Source organism: Orycteropus afer, unplaced genomic scaffold (genome assembly GCF_000298275.1).
Source record: "Orycteropus afer afer isolate SDZICR_OR568_19922 unplaced genomic scaffold, OryAfe1.0 scaffold00009, whole genome shotgun sequence".
In the NCBI taxonomy this organism is placed as follows: Eukaryota; Metazoa; Chordata; class Mammalia; order Tubulidentata; family Orycteropodidae; genus Orycteropus; species Orycteropus afer.
Genome location: NW_006921596.1, coordinates 7,994,612 through 8,014,485, shown reverse-complemented (window position 1 = coordinate 8,014,485; position 19,874 = coordinate 7,994,612). Strand labels below are relative to the sequence as shown.

General features: G+C 45.8%; 1 protein-coding gene across 1 annotated transcript in view; it reads left to right on the top strand.

Annotated features, from left to right (window-relative positions):
• Positions 1 to 19,874, top strand: part of ABCC12 (ATP binding cassette subfamily C member 12) — a 77,669-nt gene that overhangs the window by 28,145 nt on the left and 29,650 nt on the right. The window contains exons 10-16 of the mRNA XM_042781705.1: positions 3,591 to 3,662; positions 7,299 to 7,423; positions 10,676 to 10,748; positions 12,326 to 12,529; positions 16,837 to 16,971; positions 17,080 to 17,155; positions 17,238 to 17,309. Of these exons, the coding sequence (XP_042637639.1) occupies positions 3,591 to 3,662; positions 7,299 to 7,423; positions 10,676 to 10,748; positions 12,326 to 12,529; positions 16,837 to 16,971; positions 17,080 to 17,155; positions 17,238 to 17,309 (757 nt within the window). The remainder of the gene's footprint in view (positions 1 to 3,590; positions 3,663 to 7,298; positions 7,424 to 10,675; positions 10,749 to 12,325; positions 12,530 to 16,836; positions 16,972 to 17,079; positions 17,156 to 17,237; positions 17,310 to 19,874) is intronic.

The following is a 19,874-nucleotide window of genomic DNA, read 5'->3' as shown; positions in this document are numbered from 1 at the left end:
CTTGTATCACCCCCACCTGGCTGACTGTTCCTCTGTCTGGCTTCCTGGCTTTTAATCCCCTTTCTCCTGCTCTTCTGGCCTGCTTCTTTGGGCATCCCTGAGTTGTCTCTCCTCACCTGTATCCCTGGGGCTGACTGCTCTTCTGTCCGGGTTCAAGGCTTTTATACCCTTTCTCCTGCTCTTCTGGCCTGCTACTCTGGCGTCCCTGCGTTGTCTCTCCTCACCTGTAACCCTGGGGCTGACTGCTCTGTATCCATAGAGATACAGCTTTGGAAACCCAAGGAGGGGTTGCTAGGAGTCAGAAATAACTCAATGGCAATGAGTTTGGTTTGGTTACAAGGAAGACCAGTTAATACTGCTGTTATTCAAATTTATATACCAACCACCAAAGCCAAAGAAGAGGAAATGGAAGATATTTACCAACTTTTGCAGTTTGAAGTTGACCAAATGTGCAATCAAGATGTATTGATTATTATTGGTGATTGGAATGCAAAAGTTGGAAACAAAAAGAATCACTTGTAGTTGGAAAATATGGTTTTGGTGATAGAAATAATGCCTGGGATCACATGATAGAATTTTGCAAGACCAATGACTTATTCATTGTAAATACCTTTTTTCAACAACATAAATGATGGCTACACACGAGGACTTCACCAAATGGAATACTCAAGAATCAGATCGACTACATCTGTGGAATGAGGTGATGGAGAAGTTCAATATCTTCAGCCAAAACAAGGCCAGGAGCTGACTGTGGAACAGATCATCAACTGCTCCTATGTAAGTTCAAGTTGAAGCTGAAGACAATTAAAACAAGTTCACAAGAACTAAAATATGACCTTGATTATATACCACCTGAATTTAGAGACCATCTGAAAAATAGATTTGATGCATTGAACACCAATGACTGAAAAACAGAAGAATTGTGGGATGACATCAACAATAGCATACATGAAGAGAGCAAAGATGAGGTCATTAAAAAGATAGGGAAGGAAGAAGAGACCAAAGTGGATGTCAGAAGAGACTCTGAAACTTGCTCTTGAATGGAGAGTAGCTAAAGCAAATGGAAAAATGACTAGATAAGAGAGCTGAACAGAAGATTTCAAAGAGCAGCTTGAGAAGACAAAGTCAATTATTATAATGAAATGTGCAAAGACCTGGAATTAGAAAACCAAAAGGGAAAAACACACTCAGTATTTCTCAAGCTGAAAGAACTGAAAAAAAATTCAAGCCTCAAGTTGCAATATTGAAAGATTCTATGGGCAATATATTGAATGATGTAGGAAACATCAAAAGAAGATGGAAGGAAGACACAGAGTCACTGTACCAAAAAGAATTGGTCGAAGTTCATCTATTTCAGGAGGTGGCATATGATCAGGAACCAACGGTATTGCAGTAAGAAGTCAAAGTTGCACTGAAGGAATTAGAGAAAAACAAGGCTCCAGGATGTTTGAGATGTTTCAACAAACGGATGCCTATTGAGATGTTTCAACAAACGGATGCTCTACTGGAGGCACTTACTTATCTACCAAGAAGTTTGCTGAAGATAATTCAAAAACGGTTGCAGCAGTATATTGACAGAAAACTTCCAGAAATGCAAGCTAGATTTAGAATGAAATGTGGAATGAGGGACATCATTGCTGATGTCAGGTGTATCTTGGCTGAATGCAAAGAATCCCAAAAGATATTTACTTGTGTTTTATTGACTATGCAAAAGCATTCTACTGTGTGGATCATAGCAAATTATGGATAACATTGAGAAGAATGGGAGTTCTAGAAAATTTAATTGTGCTCATGAGGAATCTGTATATAGACCAAGAGACTGACATTTGAACAGAATAAAGGGCAATTGCATGGCTTAAAATTAGGGAGTGTGTGCATCAGGGCTATGTCCTTTCACCATACTTATTCAATCTGTATGCTCAGCAAATAATCAGAGGAGCTGGACTGTATGAAGAAGAACATGGCATCAGGATTGCAGGAAGACTCATTAACAACCTGCAATATGCAGATGACACAACCTTGCTTGCTGAAAGTGAAGATGACTTGAAGCACTTACTGATGAAGATTAATGACTACAGTCTGCAATATGGATTACACCTCTGCACAAAGAAAATGAAAACCTCACAACTGGACCAATAAGCAACATCATGATAAACAGAGAAAAGATTAAAGTTTTCAAAGATTTCATATTACTTGGTTCCATAATCAACACAAGTGGAAGCAGCAGTCAAGAAATCAGACGTCATATTGGACTGGCAAATCTGCTGCAAAAAAAACTCTTTAAAGTGCTGAAGAGCAAAGATGTCTCTTTGAAGACTAAGTTGTGTCTAACCCAAGCCATGGAATTTTTAATCACCTCATATGCATGTGAAAGTTGGACAAGGAATACAGAAGACCGAAGAAGAGTTGATGATTTTGGGTTGTGGTGTTGGCAAAGAATACTGAAAGTACCACAGACTGCCAGAAGAACTTACAAATCTGTCCTGGAAGAAGTGCAGCCGGAATGCTCCTTGGAAGCAAGAATGGCCAAACTTCATCTTACCTACTTCGGTCTTGTTGTCAGAAGAGACCATTCCCTGGAGAAGGATATCATGCTCGATAAAGTGGAGTGTCAGTGGAAAAGGGGAAGGCCCTCCATGAGGTGGATTGACACAATGGCTCCAATGATGGGCTCAGTTACAGCAAGGACTGTGAGGCTGGCACAGGACCAGGCAGTGTTTTGTTCTATTGTACGTAGGGTAGCTATGAGTCAGAGCTGACTCAGGGGCACCTAACAGTAACAACAATAACTCAGTTCCTTATTTAAGGGTCTGCTTCTGGGAACACTCAAGCTAAGGCATCTAACTTTGCAGCCAGATTTCCTCTGTCCCCTTCCCTCCTTCCCTCCTTGCTTTATTTTTGCCATGGCATGCATCTGACATACTCTATATTTTACTTACTTATCTTTTTTACTGTCTGTATGTTCCAACTTAAATGTAAGCTCTGTGAAGGCAAACCCAGACATTAGTTTGTTGTTTTTATTACTATATCCAGGTGCCCAGAACAATGCCTGGCACATAGCAGGCTCTAATAACAGTTTGTTGATTGAAACAAGGAATCTGCAACTGTGGAGTAATTTAACAACCCAATAGGTTGGAGTAGCTTACTTGGTTGGTAATTTACAATTCAGTTATTATGGTGGAGGCACACACAAAGAATGACTTCTAGAAAATAGCCATACTTCAAGCCTGCCCGTGTTCCCCTGGGTTGTTCAGGCTTTTACCTTCAATTAGATTTGTTTTGCTGGAGTCTAGGCACAGGACAACCCCTACATTCAAGGACTGTGTCTCCCAGTCCAGCACAAGCTGTGTTTCGCATCAGTGCTTGTACATGGTTTCTAGAAGCCCCTCAGGTGCTCTGCTATGCTGCGCAAGGAAAAGCAGTTAATTAAGACTAACATTCCTGCATCCTCCCAGGCTGTATGTGTCAGCGGGGGCTGTGAGGCTGCAGCTGCCACCTCACAGAGCCAGTAATGACGCTTTGGTCCCCACTTGGCCTGACCAGAGCGGAACTGGAGTAATGACTGTGTCTTACCTCTGTTTCTCTGGCAGGGGAAAGTCTTGGGAATATGTGGAAATGTTGGAAGTGGAAAGAGCTCCCTCATTGCAGCTCTCCTAGGACAGGTAAGCTCTATGGTGAGTGCTATGGAAAAACCTAATAAATAAAACAAGCAAACCCAACCAGTTGCTATCAAGGTGATTCTGACTCATGGTGACCCCGTGTGTGTCAGAGAATTATGCTCTGTAGGTGTTTCTGTAGGAGCTCTGGTAGCATAGTGCCTAAGGCACTTGACTGATCACGAGAAGGCTGGCGGTTCAAACCCACCAGCCACTCCTCGGAAGGAAGGTTGGGCAATCCTACTTCCATAGTGATACTGCCTCGGAAACCCAAGGAGGGGTCGCTATGAGTCGGGGCTGACTCGACGGCAAACAACAACAACAACAACAAGGTGTTTCTGTAGCTGAGTTTTTAGGATTACATCATCAGTCCTTTCTTCCAAGATGCATCTCAGTGGACGTGAACCTCCAGCATTTTGATTAGCAGCTAAATGCTTAACTGATTGTACCAGTCCGAATGTTGCGAAGACTAACAATTAGCATGGCAATGAAATGATTCCCTTCCAACCACGTTTGGGGCACTCATTTGAACACACAGATGGGCTTGGCTGCACTGGACACAGTACACATAGTTGATGATGATTTCCAGGAGGATGATATGCCTCGCAGCTCCATAACCTCAGCCACATGGAGATGGAGCTTTTTACACTCTTGAGTTTGCCTCCCCAGGATATGTGTTAAATGGTGATTACTTTCTTGCCTAGAACTCCATCTTGGTCAAAGGAAGAGTCAGGTCATCAAATCCACGGTTTCCCCCGTAGCAAGGACTTTCCTGATTTAGAGAGTCCAGCAAGGCAGCTTGCTGAAGTAGGACCCAAGGGCCAGAGACCCACAATAACTTTAGTTGTGTTTTTACCTCATTTATCTCCATATCTCAGTACCTCTCCCAGTGTCTGCCCAGAGCAGAAGCTCAGTAAAGTCTGCCTTAATGAGCAATGGCTGCATGAATATAGTATTGAAGGCAGCAATGTGTCCCAACTTCTCTGCCACCCTTGTGATGGGAAGAGGGAGGAACCCTGGATTCTCGTTCCTTCTCTACTACTAGTTGTGTGACCCTGGGCAAAAGGCCGTACCATATACTATATGCATAGGCCTATAAGTCATGATGGTTTCTACCTTGCATTCCAAATTAATGAGAAATTTTCCCAGAAAATTATTAAGTCCTTTTCCTCCCCACTCTGCTGTTCCTAAAAGAAGGCTGGCTGCCTGGGATTGCCTTTGCCTATAAAAGGGAAAGGTTGGGGTGCCTCTGCAGACACAAGGGACACAAGACTCAGGGGAGCCCCACTAGGTCACATGGTGGGTGTGTCTTGTGAGCTCCAATATGGGTGACTTCTACTGGCTTCAGTTGACTCATCTGCCTTCCCTGCCTGAAGGTGGATGTGGGGGCTGAATCAGGTGAGCTTCTGAGAAATTGAGTGTGTGGCTCTATGATAACCTTAGAGTAGGCAGGCATGTTAGAGCGACCCAGCCCAATTCTCTACGTAATGACAGGAATCTTCTCAGTAGCATGCTCTATAAGACATTGTCTAATCTCTTATCAGATATCTCTAGGGATGAGAACTTTATTATCTTACAGCCAGTTCCCTTGGTGGAGAGTATACTGGAGTAAAACTTGTCTTCTTTTAGTGTCTACCTTTTGATCTGCAGAGAAAATAGAGTCCGTCTCCCATGGGACAGGGGTGCAATCTGGCCTGTCACTGTCACTGGGAGGCAGGGTATCATGGTGGTTAAGCTAGTGGGCTCTGGACAGCCTAGTCTCACCACCTGTCTCAGCCATGTTCACTGTTTAACCTTGGACAAGTAAGTTAACCTCTCTGAGCCTTGGCTTCCTCATCTACAAAATTAGGTTGAAGAGGGTTGTGGTGAGGACTGAATGAGACAATAGTTAGTAATTGGATAATCTCCCATGCCAATCATAATTATATGTACTTCTCAGAGTAACTGGCATGTCCCCTGCACATTTTAACTATTTTTAATATTTTCACTATTATTATTACCATCACAATCTCTTCCACAAGTCTAATAGTCTCTGTCCCTTGGGTGGCTCCTGAGGTGAAAGGGCACCACATCCCTTGACCATCTTCATTGCCTTTCTTCCCTGCCCCCAGACACACTGCTGCTGACCAATGAGCAGCAGCTCTGAAAGCCATGGACAGCCTCACATGACCCCTCTTGATAGCTTTTAATATTACATCATCACTAATGTCTACCACTGTCTATAACATACCCGCTGTGTGGGACCATCTTACATGAATTCATTTATCAGAGTCACAAACTGGAATCCATGCATTTTTTGAATTGTGATAAATATATAGGTAACAAAACATTTGTGGTGACAGTCTTCACATGTACAGTTCAGTGATGTTAAATATGTCCATCGTGTTGTTCAGCTATCGCCATTCCTTAATTTTTCTGTCATCCTGAACTGAAGCTCAGTGTGCCTCTAAGTACTGAGTCCTCCTTTCTCTCTCCCTTCTTCCTGCCCTTGGCAACCACTAATAAACTTTGATCTCCATATACTTGCCTACTATAGTTATTTCATATAAGTGGAATTTATTTCATATTGTTCTTTTGTGACTGACTGATTTCACTCAGCATGATGTTTTCCAGGTTCATCCATGTTGCAGCCTGTATCAGCATTTCACTTTTTATGGCTGAGTTATACTCCATTGTATGTCTGTACCACATTTTGTTGATCTATGCATCTGTTGATGGACATTTTGTACCACATTTTCTTGATCTATTCATCTGTTGATGGACTTTTAGGCTGATTTCATCTGTTGGCTATTGTGACTAGTGCTGTAATGAACATGGATATATGAGTTATCTGTTCTCATTTCTGCTTTTAATTCTTTTGGGTAGAATTGCTGGATCATATGGGTCATAAACTCAAAACCTGTAGTTGTCTGGTTGATTCTGATGGCTGGTGAACTCGTTTTACAGAGCAGAACTGCCCCATAGGGTTTTCTTGGCTTTAGTCTTTATGAAAGCAGATCTCCAGGCCTTTATTCCACGGTGCTGCTGAGTTGGTTCAAACCGCCAATCTTTAGGTTAGTAGTTGAGTGCACACCATTGGTGCCACCCAGGGATCTTCATATGGGTCATACATGATTTTCAATTGGACTGCTCAGTGTTTTGAAAGTGAAAAAAATTTCACTTGAAGCTGGATTTTCAGCTCCTCTTAAAAAATGAGAAACTCTGACCACATCTTGCTTCCTTGCAAGGCACTAACTGCGCAACAAAGTCAAGGCTGGCTGAGAAAAGTTAAGGGGCTTGCATCCAGCCAATGTACTGGGAAGAAAGGGAGCCTTGTGATTGATTCACTCGGAGGGACGTCTTGTTCTAGTTGGCACAAAGGTCTAAGTATGTTAGCAGCCGTCCTGTGGCTAGAATTCTCCAGTTTGCAAAGAAATACCACTCCTTTTCTAGAGCACCCTGTTCCCTGTCCTCATTTACGGTTCCTTGTCTGGCCCCTTGTTTGACTTTGAGACCCTCAATTTGCATGTTTGGTCTTTGCATTATGACATCTTGTCACCCTCTTGCACCTTCATAATTAGTTAGTGGTAAGGGTACAGTAGACACCTAAGGAGAACTCCGTGAGGTTTGGCTTCTGAAAATTCTCTGGTATCGTTGCTTCAGATGCAGTTACAGGAAGGAGTTGTGGCAGTCAATGGAACTTTGGCCTACGTTTCCCAGCAAGCATGGATCTTCCATGGAAATGTGAGAGAAAACATATTATTTGGAGAAAAGTATGATCATCAAAGGTAATATTAACTTTGAAAGCACGAGCACTTTGGTACTTGGTACGCTGTGCTACAGATGCCGCTGCCATTGGTAATGATGCCTAAGTGAGTTTCTCTAATGAGTTCTAATTAAACATTCATCAGACCCAAATGGGTGTTGGTTTTTCTCTCTCTGACCCAGGAGTTCAGAAGAGGCATCATCTGCACACCCATGACCACACACTGTAGAATCGGCACTTTATTCCCAGTGCAAAGTAGCATATGTTCTGAGGTTCTCTGTAACAACACATGTGTTGTCTGATGGAGAAAAAGGAACTCAACACTTTTGCTTTAGACTGAGTAGCCAAACTGCTTGAAATCGTGAGCAGCAGGTATGCAATTCATTAACCCTGACATTATTAATTGACATCAGGGCTGCAGGACGTATTGCCCTTAGTGTCCTCAAAATTATTTAATGAAATAAAAACAACATTCCAATCATAATTATTTGATACACTTTTGTCCATTATCTGTTAATTTCTGGAAAGTATTACGTAGGATTCATTTCTAATGGTTTTTTGCCAAGTTTGGTGGGCTTGCATGTACATTCTTTCATTTGAGTCCCATAACTCCCTGTTTAAGGCTATCCATTGTACAGATGAAATGGCTAAGGGCCAGAGAGGTGCATTGACTTACTCAAGGTCAAAGCTATTAAATGGCAGAGCCAAATCTTGGTGTACATCTTGAACTCCAGATCAGCATCATTTGTTCTTGGTGAAGCTGCCTGACAGTTGGGCCACCTCTCCAAGCACCACAAAGCTGAAGTAAAGAAAAATGCAGTTGGTCTTAAGAATCTGGCTGTCAATTCTCAACATCTGGTTTGGACTTTCACACCTCAATATTTGAACCCACAAGCTCTGCCCTAGCTGGCCGGTGTCAGCCAGCATGTGGGTTCTCAGCAGTAAAGAGGTCTATTCCTTCTCCTCTTCTTCTATGGCTCTGACATCTTGTCACCAGGAGGCTCAGGTGTGGCAGGAAAGGTTGATGGATGCAGGAGTCCTTGGCACTGGCCAGACTACTCTGCTCGGCGTTTCCTGTCCTATCTTTGGCTGTGCCACCAGAAGAATGAACAAATCTGTCCTGAAGGAAATACAGCTAGAATGCTCCATAGAAGTAAGGGTGGACAAACTTAGTCTCACTCACTTTGGATATGTCCTCAAGAGAGACCAATCACTGGAGAAGGACATCATGCTTGGTAAAGTAGAGGGTCAGCAGAAAAGAGGAGAGATGTACAGATGAAATGGCTAAGGCCCAGAGAGGTGCACTGACTTCAATGCATCTCACTGGCTAAGGCCCAGAGAGGTGCACTGACTTCAATGCATCAGTGAGATGCATTGACTCAGTGTCTGTAATAATGGGCTCAAATATAGCAACAATTGTGAGGATGACCCAGGATTGAGCAACATTTCATTCTGTCATACATAAGGTTGCTGAGAGTTGGATCCAACTTCATGGCACCTGCAAAAACGGCAAGGAGGCCACATGTTCCGACCTCCTCTAATCCCACAAGAGGAAGACAGAATCACCATCAATAATCCAAGGGCTATTGCTATGAGGCCAGACATGCTGCCTCCCTCCAGCTCTTTCACCAACCGTTCTTCCAAAAGCACCCACCACCTCTCTCCTGGGTTTGATAATTCACTGCAGTGGCCACACAGAACTCTCAGATTATGGGGTTTATGAGGGAAGCACCAGGCTACAATTCAAGTTCAGGAAGAAGGCTCAGTCTCTCTCCCAGCCCACCGTCCCTCAGCCAACAGTCTCTCACAGTCTCTCTCCCAGCAGTGCGTGTCCCTCAGTGTCTCACTCAGCAATGCGTGTCTCTTGCATCTCTTTCCCAGCAACGCGTGTCTCAGGAGTGCGTGTCTCTTTCAGCAGCACGTCTTCCTCAACCAGCAGTCAGAGAGAGTTCTGCCTCTAGGAGGCCTCCTTTTGACCCTGGCAGGGTGGTTAAACTAGCCAATCATAGCATCAGAACTCTAAGCATCTGAGAGAGAGTGGGACCCTCCCAGAACATTGTTTTGTGCCGCTCCCAACAGAAATGCTCCAGGTGGACAACTTTAGCAATCAGGAGCTCCTCAGTTGCTCATAGCAAATCCCACCTTGGAGTTTACAAAGACTTATGGGTAGAAAAGCCACACTAAGTAATTTACTACACCACAGCACCCAACCAACAACAATCTCTAACCCCCACCTGGAATGCCTTCTCTTCTCATGGCAGCAGAGTAGAAGGGACGGGGTAGTTTTTTTTACTAATCAATTAAGATATAGGAGAGCAACTCTTTATCAAATAACTGCAAAATACAGGGCACACTGGGGGGGGCACAGGGATAGCTCAAATGTACCTTTGCCCTCAAGGTGCTCAAGGCTAGAAGGGGATGTAAGAGATGCACAAAATTGACAACATACCAAGGAAGAATAGGCCAAGGGATGGGAGCCTATGCTGGGACCGTTTAGAGGTAGCAGAGATCACCAGAAGGTGGGGTTGGGGGAGTCAGGGAAGAAGTGTCCCTGCAGGGGGTGGCATTTTAATTCAGCCTTGAAGGGTGGGTCCTGCACTCTTCCTAGGTGGCAACTCTACCAAAGGTTTTACTCTGAAGGTACAAATTGTGACTCTTGGGGTCACAGGAAGGAGGAGGGTGGGAGGCAGCTTAAGACTGAGGGTGGCATGGTGAGGAAGAAGTGTTGAGTGGTCTGAGTCTTGTCTTTGGAAGATTGTCAAAGGTAATAATTATAATTACCATCGTTGGAAGGAGCTCTAGTGGCATAGTGTGTAAGGCATTTGGCTGCTAACCAGAAGGTCAGCAGTTCAAACTCACCAGCTGGTTCCTTAGAAGGAAGATGGGGCAATCTACTTCTGTAAAGACTTACAGCCTCAGAAACCCAATGGGGGTCACTATGAGTCAGAATCAACTTGATGGCAGTGAGGTTTTTTTTTTTTTTCACCACTGAAGGAGAATTTGCAATGCACCAGACATTGTGCTGAAGGCTTTCCATATATTTCCTCATTTAATTCTCACAACTCAGTGAGAGTTATTATCCTGATTTTTTGGAGTGGAGAGTGAGGTCCAGGGAGACACGGGTGCTTGTCATCCAGATGTGGATTCAAATCCAGATTGCTGTGATTCCAAAGCCTTTGTCCTTACCACTATGTTCTCTAGTCCTACAGTTGGTATAAAGTGGTGATTGTGTGGTCTTTCTCACTGTGCTCACTTGAGACATTTGTGCCCACAGGTATCAGCACACAATCCGTGTCTGTGGCCTCCAGAAAGACCTGAGCAGCCTCCCTTATGGAGACCTGACAGAGGTGAGCAGAATTGGGAGCTCGCTCCCACTATTGCTGCAGGGCAGCCCATTGCCAAAGTCCACATGACCGAGGTTCAACAGACCTCTGCTTCACATCCAACTGCCCCAGAGAACAGAAAGCGCTCAGGAAGCGTGGAGAAAATTAGGGTACTGCCCACTCTGAATTCTCCATCTGAGTCTATACTTGATGGCTATCACAATGGATGGGCACAGACCCTCATTTATGTTTGTTTCAGTGGGACCTTTTCCTGGGGCCATGGCAACCTGCCTGGTCATCTCAGGAAAGGTTCCCCATGAGAGCTGCTTCCTCACTTGAGAGGTAGCTTTGTTCTCTAAAGACCAGTACCTGGGGCTACTGCATGGTGGCTGGAATCTCAAATGCCTCTTCTTGTCTCACTGGCTCTGCTCAGCCCAGGAGTGCAAAGGTCACCTGTAAACATTGCCCCCTGGGGTGCTTGTCTAAAGAGCTGCCTCAGAGGCCTGGGTTGGACCTGCCATTCAAGTGATGAAGGGTGTCATCTTGCCATCCTCCTGTCTCCCCTTCCCAGTTCTTTCCTCTGCAGTCTTCCACCCTTTTCCCAGATCCAGAGGAGATCAGAAAACTAGAACTTTCTGAAGGAACATCAGCTGAGAGAATATTGTCTTTCTCCACTAGTGCCCTCAGCCTTCTTGGCCTGGCATTCAAGGCCTCTCCCACTGCAGCCCAGACCTATTCTTCCAGGTTTTGCTTCTGTCCATCACCTACCCTCTACTTACCAGTCAAAAGTTACACCCACCTTCCAGCCCTTCTGCCTCTCCTCCTGCTATTGTCACCACCCTTCAAGTTCCAACTCCAAATCCACCTTCTTGAGGAAGACTTTATTGAGTCCTACAGTCTGAAGTGATTTGTTGCAAAGTACTTGATTTATACTTCTTATGTGCTTTGTCCCATTATTATATGTGTAAACTTCCCCACAAAATGTGCACCCAGTAAATAAGAGACTTTTCTTGTTCAGCTTCAAGTGCCGTGCCCCTGGGCCCAGCTTAATGCCAGGTTGAATATAATGGATGTTCCCTTTGGGTTCAGTTGGAGAGGGAAGAATGAGAAACAAGACTGACATGCTTTCTGTCTACATAGAACTTACGGTTGCCTAGTGGAGGATAGTTGACCAGTTGAGCAAATATAGAGGCATCTTTCCATCTGCTCTCAGCCTCTTCTCCTTCCTGTTCAATTGAACATTTCCCCAGAACTTTCTGCTCAAATGATGCCCTTTGGTGTTAATGATCAAGATTTAGCTCCTACTCATGGGATGCACATATGAAGGGGTATGATGGGGCAGGTACATCTTGCTCAGTGTGAACAAGGGATTTCCTGTAGTTGGTGCTGCTCACCAGGCCTCCTGAAGAAGTAGAGTTCTTCCACTTACCAGAGTTTCTAATGTGGCCAAGGGACCCCTGTAAGGGATGAAAAAGCTTGAGCATGATGATGATGACAGGTCTGCATATCTTTCTCCTGTTTCTGAGAAGCTTCTGTTCTCTAAGAACTGCCAGGTGGTGTGTGGGACCTAATGGTGGGCAGTCCATTGTCTTCACCTACAGATTGGGGAGCGGGGCCTCAACCTCTCTGGGGGGCAGAGGCAGAGGATCAACCTGGCCCGTGCTGTCTACTCAAACCATGAGATCTATCTGCTGGATGACCCTCTGTCGGCTGTGGATGCCCATGTGGGGAAGCATGTCTTTGAAGAGTGCATTAAGAAGATGCTGCGGGGGAAGACCATTGTCCTGGTGACCCACCAGTTACAGGTGACTGAGACTGACATGATCCATGAGGTCACTGGGTGGGCATGACACTGAATGTTCACAATGTCCTCTCTCCTACCTAACTGCCTCTTTCATCTGAGAATCTGAACAGGGTAGGGGGAAGAGCAAGGATGCATGATTCTTCCAGCCATCCTGCCTCCCACATAGTTGTGCCTACCTTTCTCTGCTCATGGCCACTTTGGGCTCAGTGAGGACAAGGCCTTTCTTCTACCAGAGAGTAGATTCTCCAATAGAAATTGACCCCTGCCTGTGGAATGGACATGAGGCAAACCTCCTCCAGCTCTTGGCCACTGATGGTGGGCAAATGGAGAGCCAGAGACTCTACCCCTCCTCTAGCAAGGGCTAGGCAGGCCTGAGACCAGGGGCCCCTTGGCAGGGGGTGACAGGGCATGGCGGACCCTTGGATGCCCCTGGCACCTTTCCCCAGGGGAAAGGGGCCGTAGGCCTGGACTTTGAGATTAAGGCAGGAAGCTGCTTGGCAACATGAATGGTGCTGAGGAAAGGGCTAGCCCTGAGAGAACTTGAGAATTTTTAGGGTGGGGATAGTCTTTGCTGTGTCAGTCCCATACAAGGAGTTCTGAATGCCTGATGGGAATCCAAGACCCTCCACCACTGAGAAAAGCCAGATATTTTCCACTATCTGGTGCTACCCCTCTCCACAGCGCTTCCCCAGTAGGGCGTGTGTGTGTGTGTGTGTGTGGTTGTCCTGTCGAAGGCAAGATTCCAGGGGACTGACCTGCAATTAGAGGTCTGCTGGAGTGGGGCGAACAGAAGACCTGTGCCCTTCATTCTGCCACTCTCAGGAGGATACTTAACAAGGGCCTGGTCTGGGAGCTGGAGGCAGGTCTCATGGCCTTGCAAGGGTAAGTCAAGCTGGGGATGGGGACAGATGCCATTACCATGGCGACACTGTAACCAGTGTTTCTAGGATCTTCTGGCAGGTAGTCAGGAGGGGCCAGACTGAATGAGGGGGAACTTCTTAAAGACTCAGGAAAAATAGGTCTTCCTATTGTTGTGGCCCTGTCCCGAGCCTCAGCTGGCCTTTGCTGAGGGCTAGAGTTCTGCTTCCAGAATAGTCTTCAAGCATCTGAATATTGCATGTGGAGACCAATGGAGTTTCTTCTGAATGGGCCTGCTTACCTCCAGGAAGCATCAGGCTGGGCTTGTGTGGACCAGAGCTCCCAGTTCCTCTGTGGGCCAGAGTGGAGGAAAAGGTTGGATTTCTTTGCCCCTCCTCCCCCAATGAGGTGACTGGGAATAAACTCTCACCCAGCCAAGGTGCACAGTTCTGCACACTGAATTTCCAATCCTGGAGACAACCTGTAGTCAAGAAGGCTGTCCTGAGGGGTTTGGGGATCTAGAGGGAGATAACTGATATCTGACAATGTGGATCTGAGTTCTTCCAGTAAGAGTTTTCATAAACCAAAAAAAACTAAACCCATTGCAGGGGAGTAAATTCCAACTCATGGCAAGCCCACATATTGCAGATTAGTTAGAACTGTGCTCCACAGGGTTTTCAAGGCTGTGCATTTTGGAAACAGATCATATGCCTTTCTTCCAGTGTGCCTTTGGGTGGAGTCCGCGTGGAGGTGGAATTCATAATCCCCCCTTTAGGGGTCAGGACACCTCAGTTCTGGTCCAATCTATGAAACCCACTAACAGCAGCATGAGCTCAACAGGCTGAGAAAAACAGGCAAGAATTGCCTTTGGCTTCAGTTTCCTCAACCTACAATGAATATGCTGATGATCTGGGCCTCTTGCACTTTGAAAAAAAATACTGACGGATTCTACCTTTCACCAAGGTCATTTTAGCTCAATTTTTTACGTGCTCAAAAATACAGGCAGCCACCAGGTGGCACCATTGTCTCATTCTGACTATCTGTTTTGGGAGAGGTGGAGGCTCAGAGCCCTAGAAGGAGCCCCAGGAAATCTACTACATTTCTTGGCTGCTTTGACTCTTGGGTGGTCAGAGCAACCCAAATGATTCCTGGTGCTTGGGCTAGGCAATTGCTCCTCTGTTACTTGAGGAAACAGCTGGAATCCATCCCTAGGTCAGAGTCTGTGAGGGTTTGCAGAAGAAAGCTGGGCCTGGCTGCTGGGTGAACCAGGGGCTCAGGGCTCCATAGCCAGGAGCCTGGGGGCTGGAGTGTGCGTCTCCGTTCAGGCAAGAGAGGGTATGGGGCTGCCCCCGGTGCTACAGTGCCTCAGTTTTCACATCTGGAACACAGGCTGATGATAAAGCTGCCTGCTTTCTTTACTAGATTTTGGGAGATGGAGGGGTGAGAGACGGGAGCAGACTTGGAACAATTAGAAAATAGTGTGAGATGTTATTTTCAGGGAAAAGTCTCTGTAAGAAAAAATGTCTCAACTGAACATTAAAAGCCAGGCTGTTCCTGTTTGGCTTGTCTGGAGAAAGGGGGACAGGGAGCTGGACAGTTGGTTTAAGAGAAGCATAAAGACCAGAGCTGTCCAAGTTGGCAGCTCTTCCAAGCTGCTGTGGTTTGGCTTTTTAGGCGTGTGCATGTGTGCACGTGTGCACACACACACACACACACACTCCTTTTCTATACTGAGCATGTCAGGTGGACAATGACCAAGCATGGGGACTTCTTTAAGGTTTCTAAAATCAAGAGTACTGAAGGCTAATTCAACCTGGGTGACCCCAGAGTACAAGGGAAACCTCTGGCCCACACCAAAAACTTCTTAAGGCTAAGCTTTCTTAAATCTCTCAGCATTCTGGACACCTCTAGGAGAGGACTCCCTGCCCTTAGCTGGGTGGATCCAATGTGAAGAGGTCTATCTTATTCCAAAATTAAAGGAAACCCTCCCGGCTAAACTCTTTGATCTCAGGAGTGATATGGAAATGAAGAGAACCAAATTAGAGACACAGAATTGCTTGGAGCAAAATGTAGGATGCCATCATTAAAAATGTTCTTGTATTTTTATCACACAGATGAACCTAAGGTGAGCTTCTCAGCTTATGGCGTGTAGCCTATTGGTCCAGACTACACTATGGCAGCTTCTTCCGGGCTAGATGGAGAGGATGAGGTGGACTTGTGGAATTGTTATAAGAGGGAGGCTCTCACTAAGCATAATATTTGGCTTCTCTACCAAACGATTGGTCTTGTCTGCAGTGATTTTTTTTCATTCCTTTTTCAGACCTCCATGATGAGATTTCTTAGGAGGGTAGCTGCAATTAGGAAACAGTAGCAAAGGATGATTCAGTGTGCTTCAACTTGAAAGCCAAAGGGCTGTTTTTGTATTCACCAGAGCTGTGAGTGCTCGATCAGTGCTTCTCAACTGGGGGCAATTTTGCATTCCTCCCACCTCTCCTCCCCCACATTTGGCAGTGACTGGAAACATCTAGTGGGGAGTGGCCAGGGATGCTGCTAAAATCCTGTAATACAGAGGTGGCATAGTGCCTAAGGCATTTGACTGCTGACCAGAAGGCTGGAGGTTCAAACCCACCAGCTACTCCTTGGAAGGAAGATCGGGTAATCTACTTCCGTAGTGATGGAAACCCAAGGAGGAGTCACTATGAGTCGGGTCCGACTGACGGCAGTGGGTTTGGTAGGTTAATTGTCAATAAAGGAGCTCTGGTTAAAGCACTGGGCTGCTAACCAAAAGGTCAATGGTTCAAACCCACCAGCCACTCTGTGGGAGAAGGACAAGGCAGTCTGCTTCTGTAAAGATTTGCAGCCTGAGAAACCCTGTGGGGCAGTTCTACTCTGACCTCTAGGGTCACTATGAGTCAGAATCAACTTGACGGCAGTGGGTTGGGTTTGTCTTTTTGGGTGATGTCAATAAGGAGCCCCTGGGTAGCACAGTGGTTAAAGGCTCAGCTGCTGACCTAAAGGTTGGCCATTACAACCCACCAGTCACTCTGTAAGAGAAAGCGGAGCGCAGTTCTACTCTGACACAGGTGGTGTCACCATGAGTCGGAATTGACTTGACAGCAATAGGTTTACTGTTTCGGTTTAATGTCAGTAGGGAATCTCTGGGTGGTACAAACGGTGAATGTGCTTGGCTGCTAGCAAAAGGTTGGAGGTTTGAGTCTAAGCAGAGGTGTCTTGGAAAAAGTCTGCTATCCACTTCCAAAAAAATCATCTACAGAAAATGTTAGGGAGCACAATTCTACTCCGCCCTAGCATGGGGTTGGAGTCTGAAGTGCTGAAGTTAAAAAACCTTCACTAGGTAAGCCCAGGACTCACTGGAAGGGCGTTTGCCATGGTGCTCTCCTCACTCTTACCAAGGCAGAAGCCCATTAGGCTGTTTCTCTCTCTCTGCAGTTCCTGGAGTCTTGTGATGAAGTCATCTTGTTAGAGGATGGAGAAATCTGTGAAAGGGGAACCCACATGAAGTTGATGCAGGAGAGGGGGCACTATGCAAAGCTGATCCACAACCTCAGAGGGTTGCAATTCAAGGTAACTCCTTGGGTACTTGGGCAGGAGAGATTGAGAGTCTTCCTGCATAATTTTGGGTCTAGAAGTTCTGTCATGGAGCTTTCAGAAGGAATTTCCTTTTGTTCCCAGGATCCTGAGCACATTTATAATGCAGCGATGGTGGAAGCCCTTAAGGAGAGCCCTGCTGAGAAAGATGAAGACACTGGTACAATCAAGTTAGAACCTTACCTCTCTTATTGCTTAGAGCTCATGAATGGACACAGATCTCTCTTTATTTCTTACCCTAGTTTTGGCTCCAAGAGATGAGAAAGGCGAAGGGAAAGAATCTGAAACAGATGCAGAATTTGTAGATATAAAAGGTATTGGCCATTCATTTTCTCACTTACATAGCCTTAAATATCTGTTGAGTATCTGCTGCTTGGGATAGAAAAGTGTAGGGTATAGCAGATGTGGTGTGTAGTAGTTAACACATTTGGCTGCTAGCCAAAAGGTTGGTGGTTCGAGCCCACTAGCTGCTCCATGAGAGAACGAAGAGGTAGTCTGTTTTCATAAAGATTTACAGCCTTGAAAACCCTATGGGGCAGTTCTACTCTGTCCTATAGTGTTGCTATGAGTTGGAATCAACTCGATAGCAGTGGGTTTAATGGTCTGCTGGAGTGTGAGCCTTGGGGTCTGACTGCCTCAATTTGAATCCTGGCTCCATCCCTCAGTAACTGTGACTTTGGGCAAATTATGTGGCCACTGTTAGCCTTAGTTTCCTAATCCATAAAATAGAAATCTAATAGCACCAACCTCAGAGGTTCTTGCAAAGATTAAATGAGAAGATTAAAGGAAGTGATTAACACAGTAACCCCCCAATAGTTTGTTGTTGTTGTTGTTATTGTTATTATGAGAGATCAAAGCAATGCACAGGGACTAATAAGAGGAAAACAAGAGTAACAGATGTTTCCTACTCTTTATAGGGGGCACTGAGAAAGTATTAGACAGCAATGGCAGAATCAAAGTTGGATAAGTCATTCATTCTTTCAACAAAGACTAAGCACCTACTATGCCCTGAGCACTGAGCTAGGCTGGGGGAGAAAGATGAAGAAAAGACTGCCTCCATCCTTTTTCCATAGGACTGACCATAGAGGTCTGATGGGGATAGCAGCCCAATGGACAATCATGGGCGGCTGTGATAAGAGAAATGGGGAGTAAGAGTGGGAGTGTTGAGTCAGGAAGCACTGCAGAGAGGAGGGGACCTCTGGACTGATCCTTCAAGGATATGTACACATTTGGCAGGGACGTTGTGGTGAGAAGACTGGGCTGGTGTGTGAGTATGAAGGGATTGGGAGATGAGCCTGGCGAAGGCCAGGCTGGCTCAGGGATGGTGCTAAACAGCCTACAATGCATGGTCTCTTTAGGCACTGTTATCTTTCAGCCCTTCATCCACTCCATATTATAGAGTACCTGCTCCCCGCCCTACCCTGTGCTGGGCATGGAGGAGGCAGAGGGTAAACCCCACAGGCTTCAACCTCACAGTGCCCTCAGTAGAATGGCTTCCTGAGCCAGAGTCCTGTTCCTCAATGACGTGCAGCTGGGAAAAAAAAAAAAAAAAAAAACCCTAGTGTATTTCATCCGACTTAAGATGCCATCCATTTTAAGATCACCATTTTATGTACCACTTAGAAAGAAAAATCTTGGCCGATTAAACGATATGGCATGCTATCAAACGAAAACCCATCCTGATTTCAGAGCTGTTAAAATGTGCAGAAAAAAAAAAGTGAATCTTTGAATTGATAAAGTAGGGCATGATTAACACGGCTTGTGACAAAGCAATACATGTTTGAAATATTAAGATAGATACTGTTATTGCTCTGGTGGCCTCCCTGGCTGAAGCGAGGTGCCTGGCCATCTCTTCCGCTCTCTGCTCAAAAGCCCCTTGGTTTGGGGTCCTGTGGAGAGAGTAAATCCTGCTCCTTTTGTCCTCACCACCTCCACCCTCTGGAGAGCCAAGTGAAATTCTGACCATTTTACCCAAGCCTGAGGATAAATGACTGGACTGTTAAATGCTCTGAAAGCTGCAGGAAGGGGAGATGTTTGTGAACAACTAAAGGCAGCCCTGCTGCCAGCTTGGCCCCAGAACATCTTCTGAATGCAGCAAAGGTGTAAAGATCCTTGGCAGCACCCTGGCAGGCTGGCAGGCTGCGAGAGGGTCTGAGCGGCCCCCTTTGTGCTCCAGCATGTCCTTCATGAGGCATCGCCCACTCGCCTTGACGGCTCCCTTGTTTTGTGGGCCCATGGGGAGACAAAATGAGCAAGAGTCAGGCTGGAAATTTTCAAAGATGTGCAAAGGTTTCCAGGGAGAGAGTATAATGGTGGCTCTATTCGGCCAAGCGCCTTTGAGGTGTGAAAGCGGTCCCTGTTGGGCAGAGTGCAGAGTCCGAGTGTGGGGGTGCCTCCTTGTCTAGCTCTATTTATCTCTGTTTATAGTAGCCAACTATGGTTTATGATTTTGCTCTGACATTTTCATACTTCTCTATGGAAGAGAGGGAAGCCAAGGGCATTCGGCTGCTGGGAGCTGCTTTAGCCGGCATGCCTGTGCCTCGCAATGTTCTGTTTATGAAAGCCTGACAGCCATTTTCCTTCCCTTCACTTTGGGAAATGGAGAGGACTCGGGAACGCCATGTTGTCCCTGGGTGGTGCCAATGGTTAAGAGTTCAGTTACTAACTGAAAAGGGTGGTGGTTTTGAGTCCCCCCCAGAGGCACCTTGAAGAGAAGCCCTGGCTACCTGTTTCCAGAAGATCATAGCTTGCAACAATCCTATGGAGCACGGTTGTACACATGGGGTTGCGATGAGTAAGAGCTGGCAATTGATTTGTTTACTTGTTTGTTTTGAGAAAGTCCTAGGGAAGGAATCAAAATCCCATGCAGCAGATGCTAA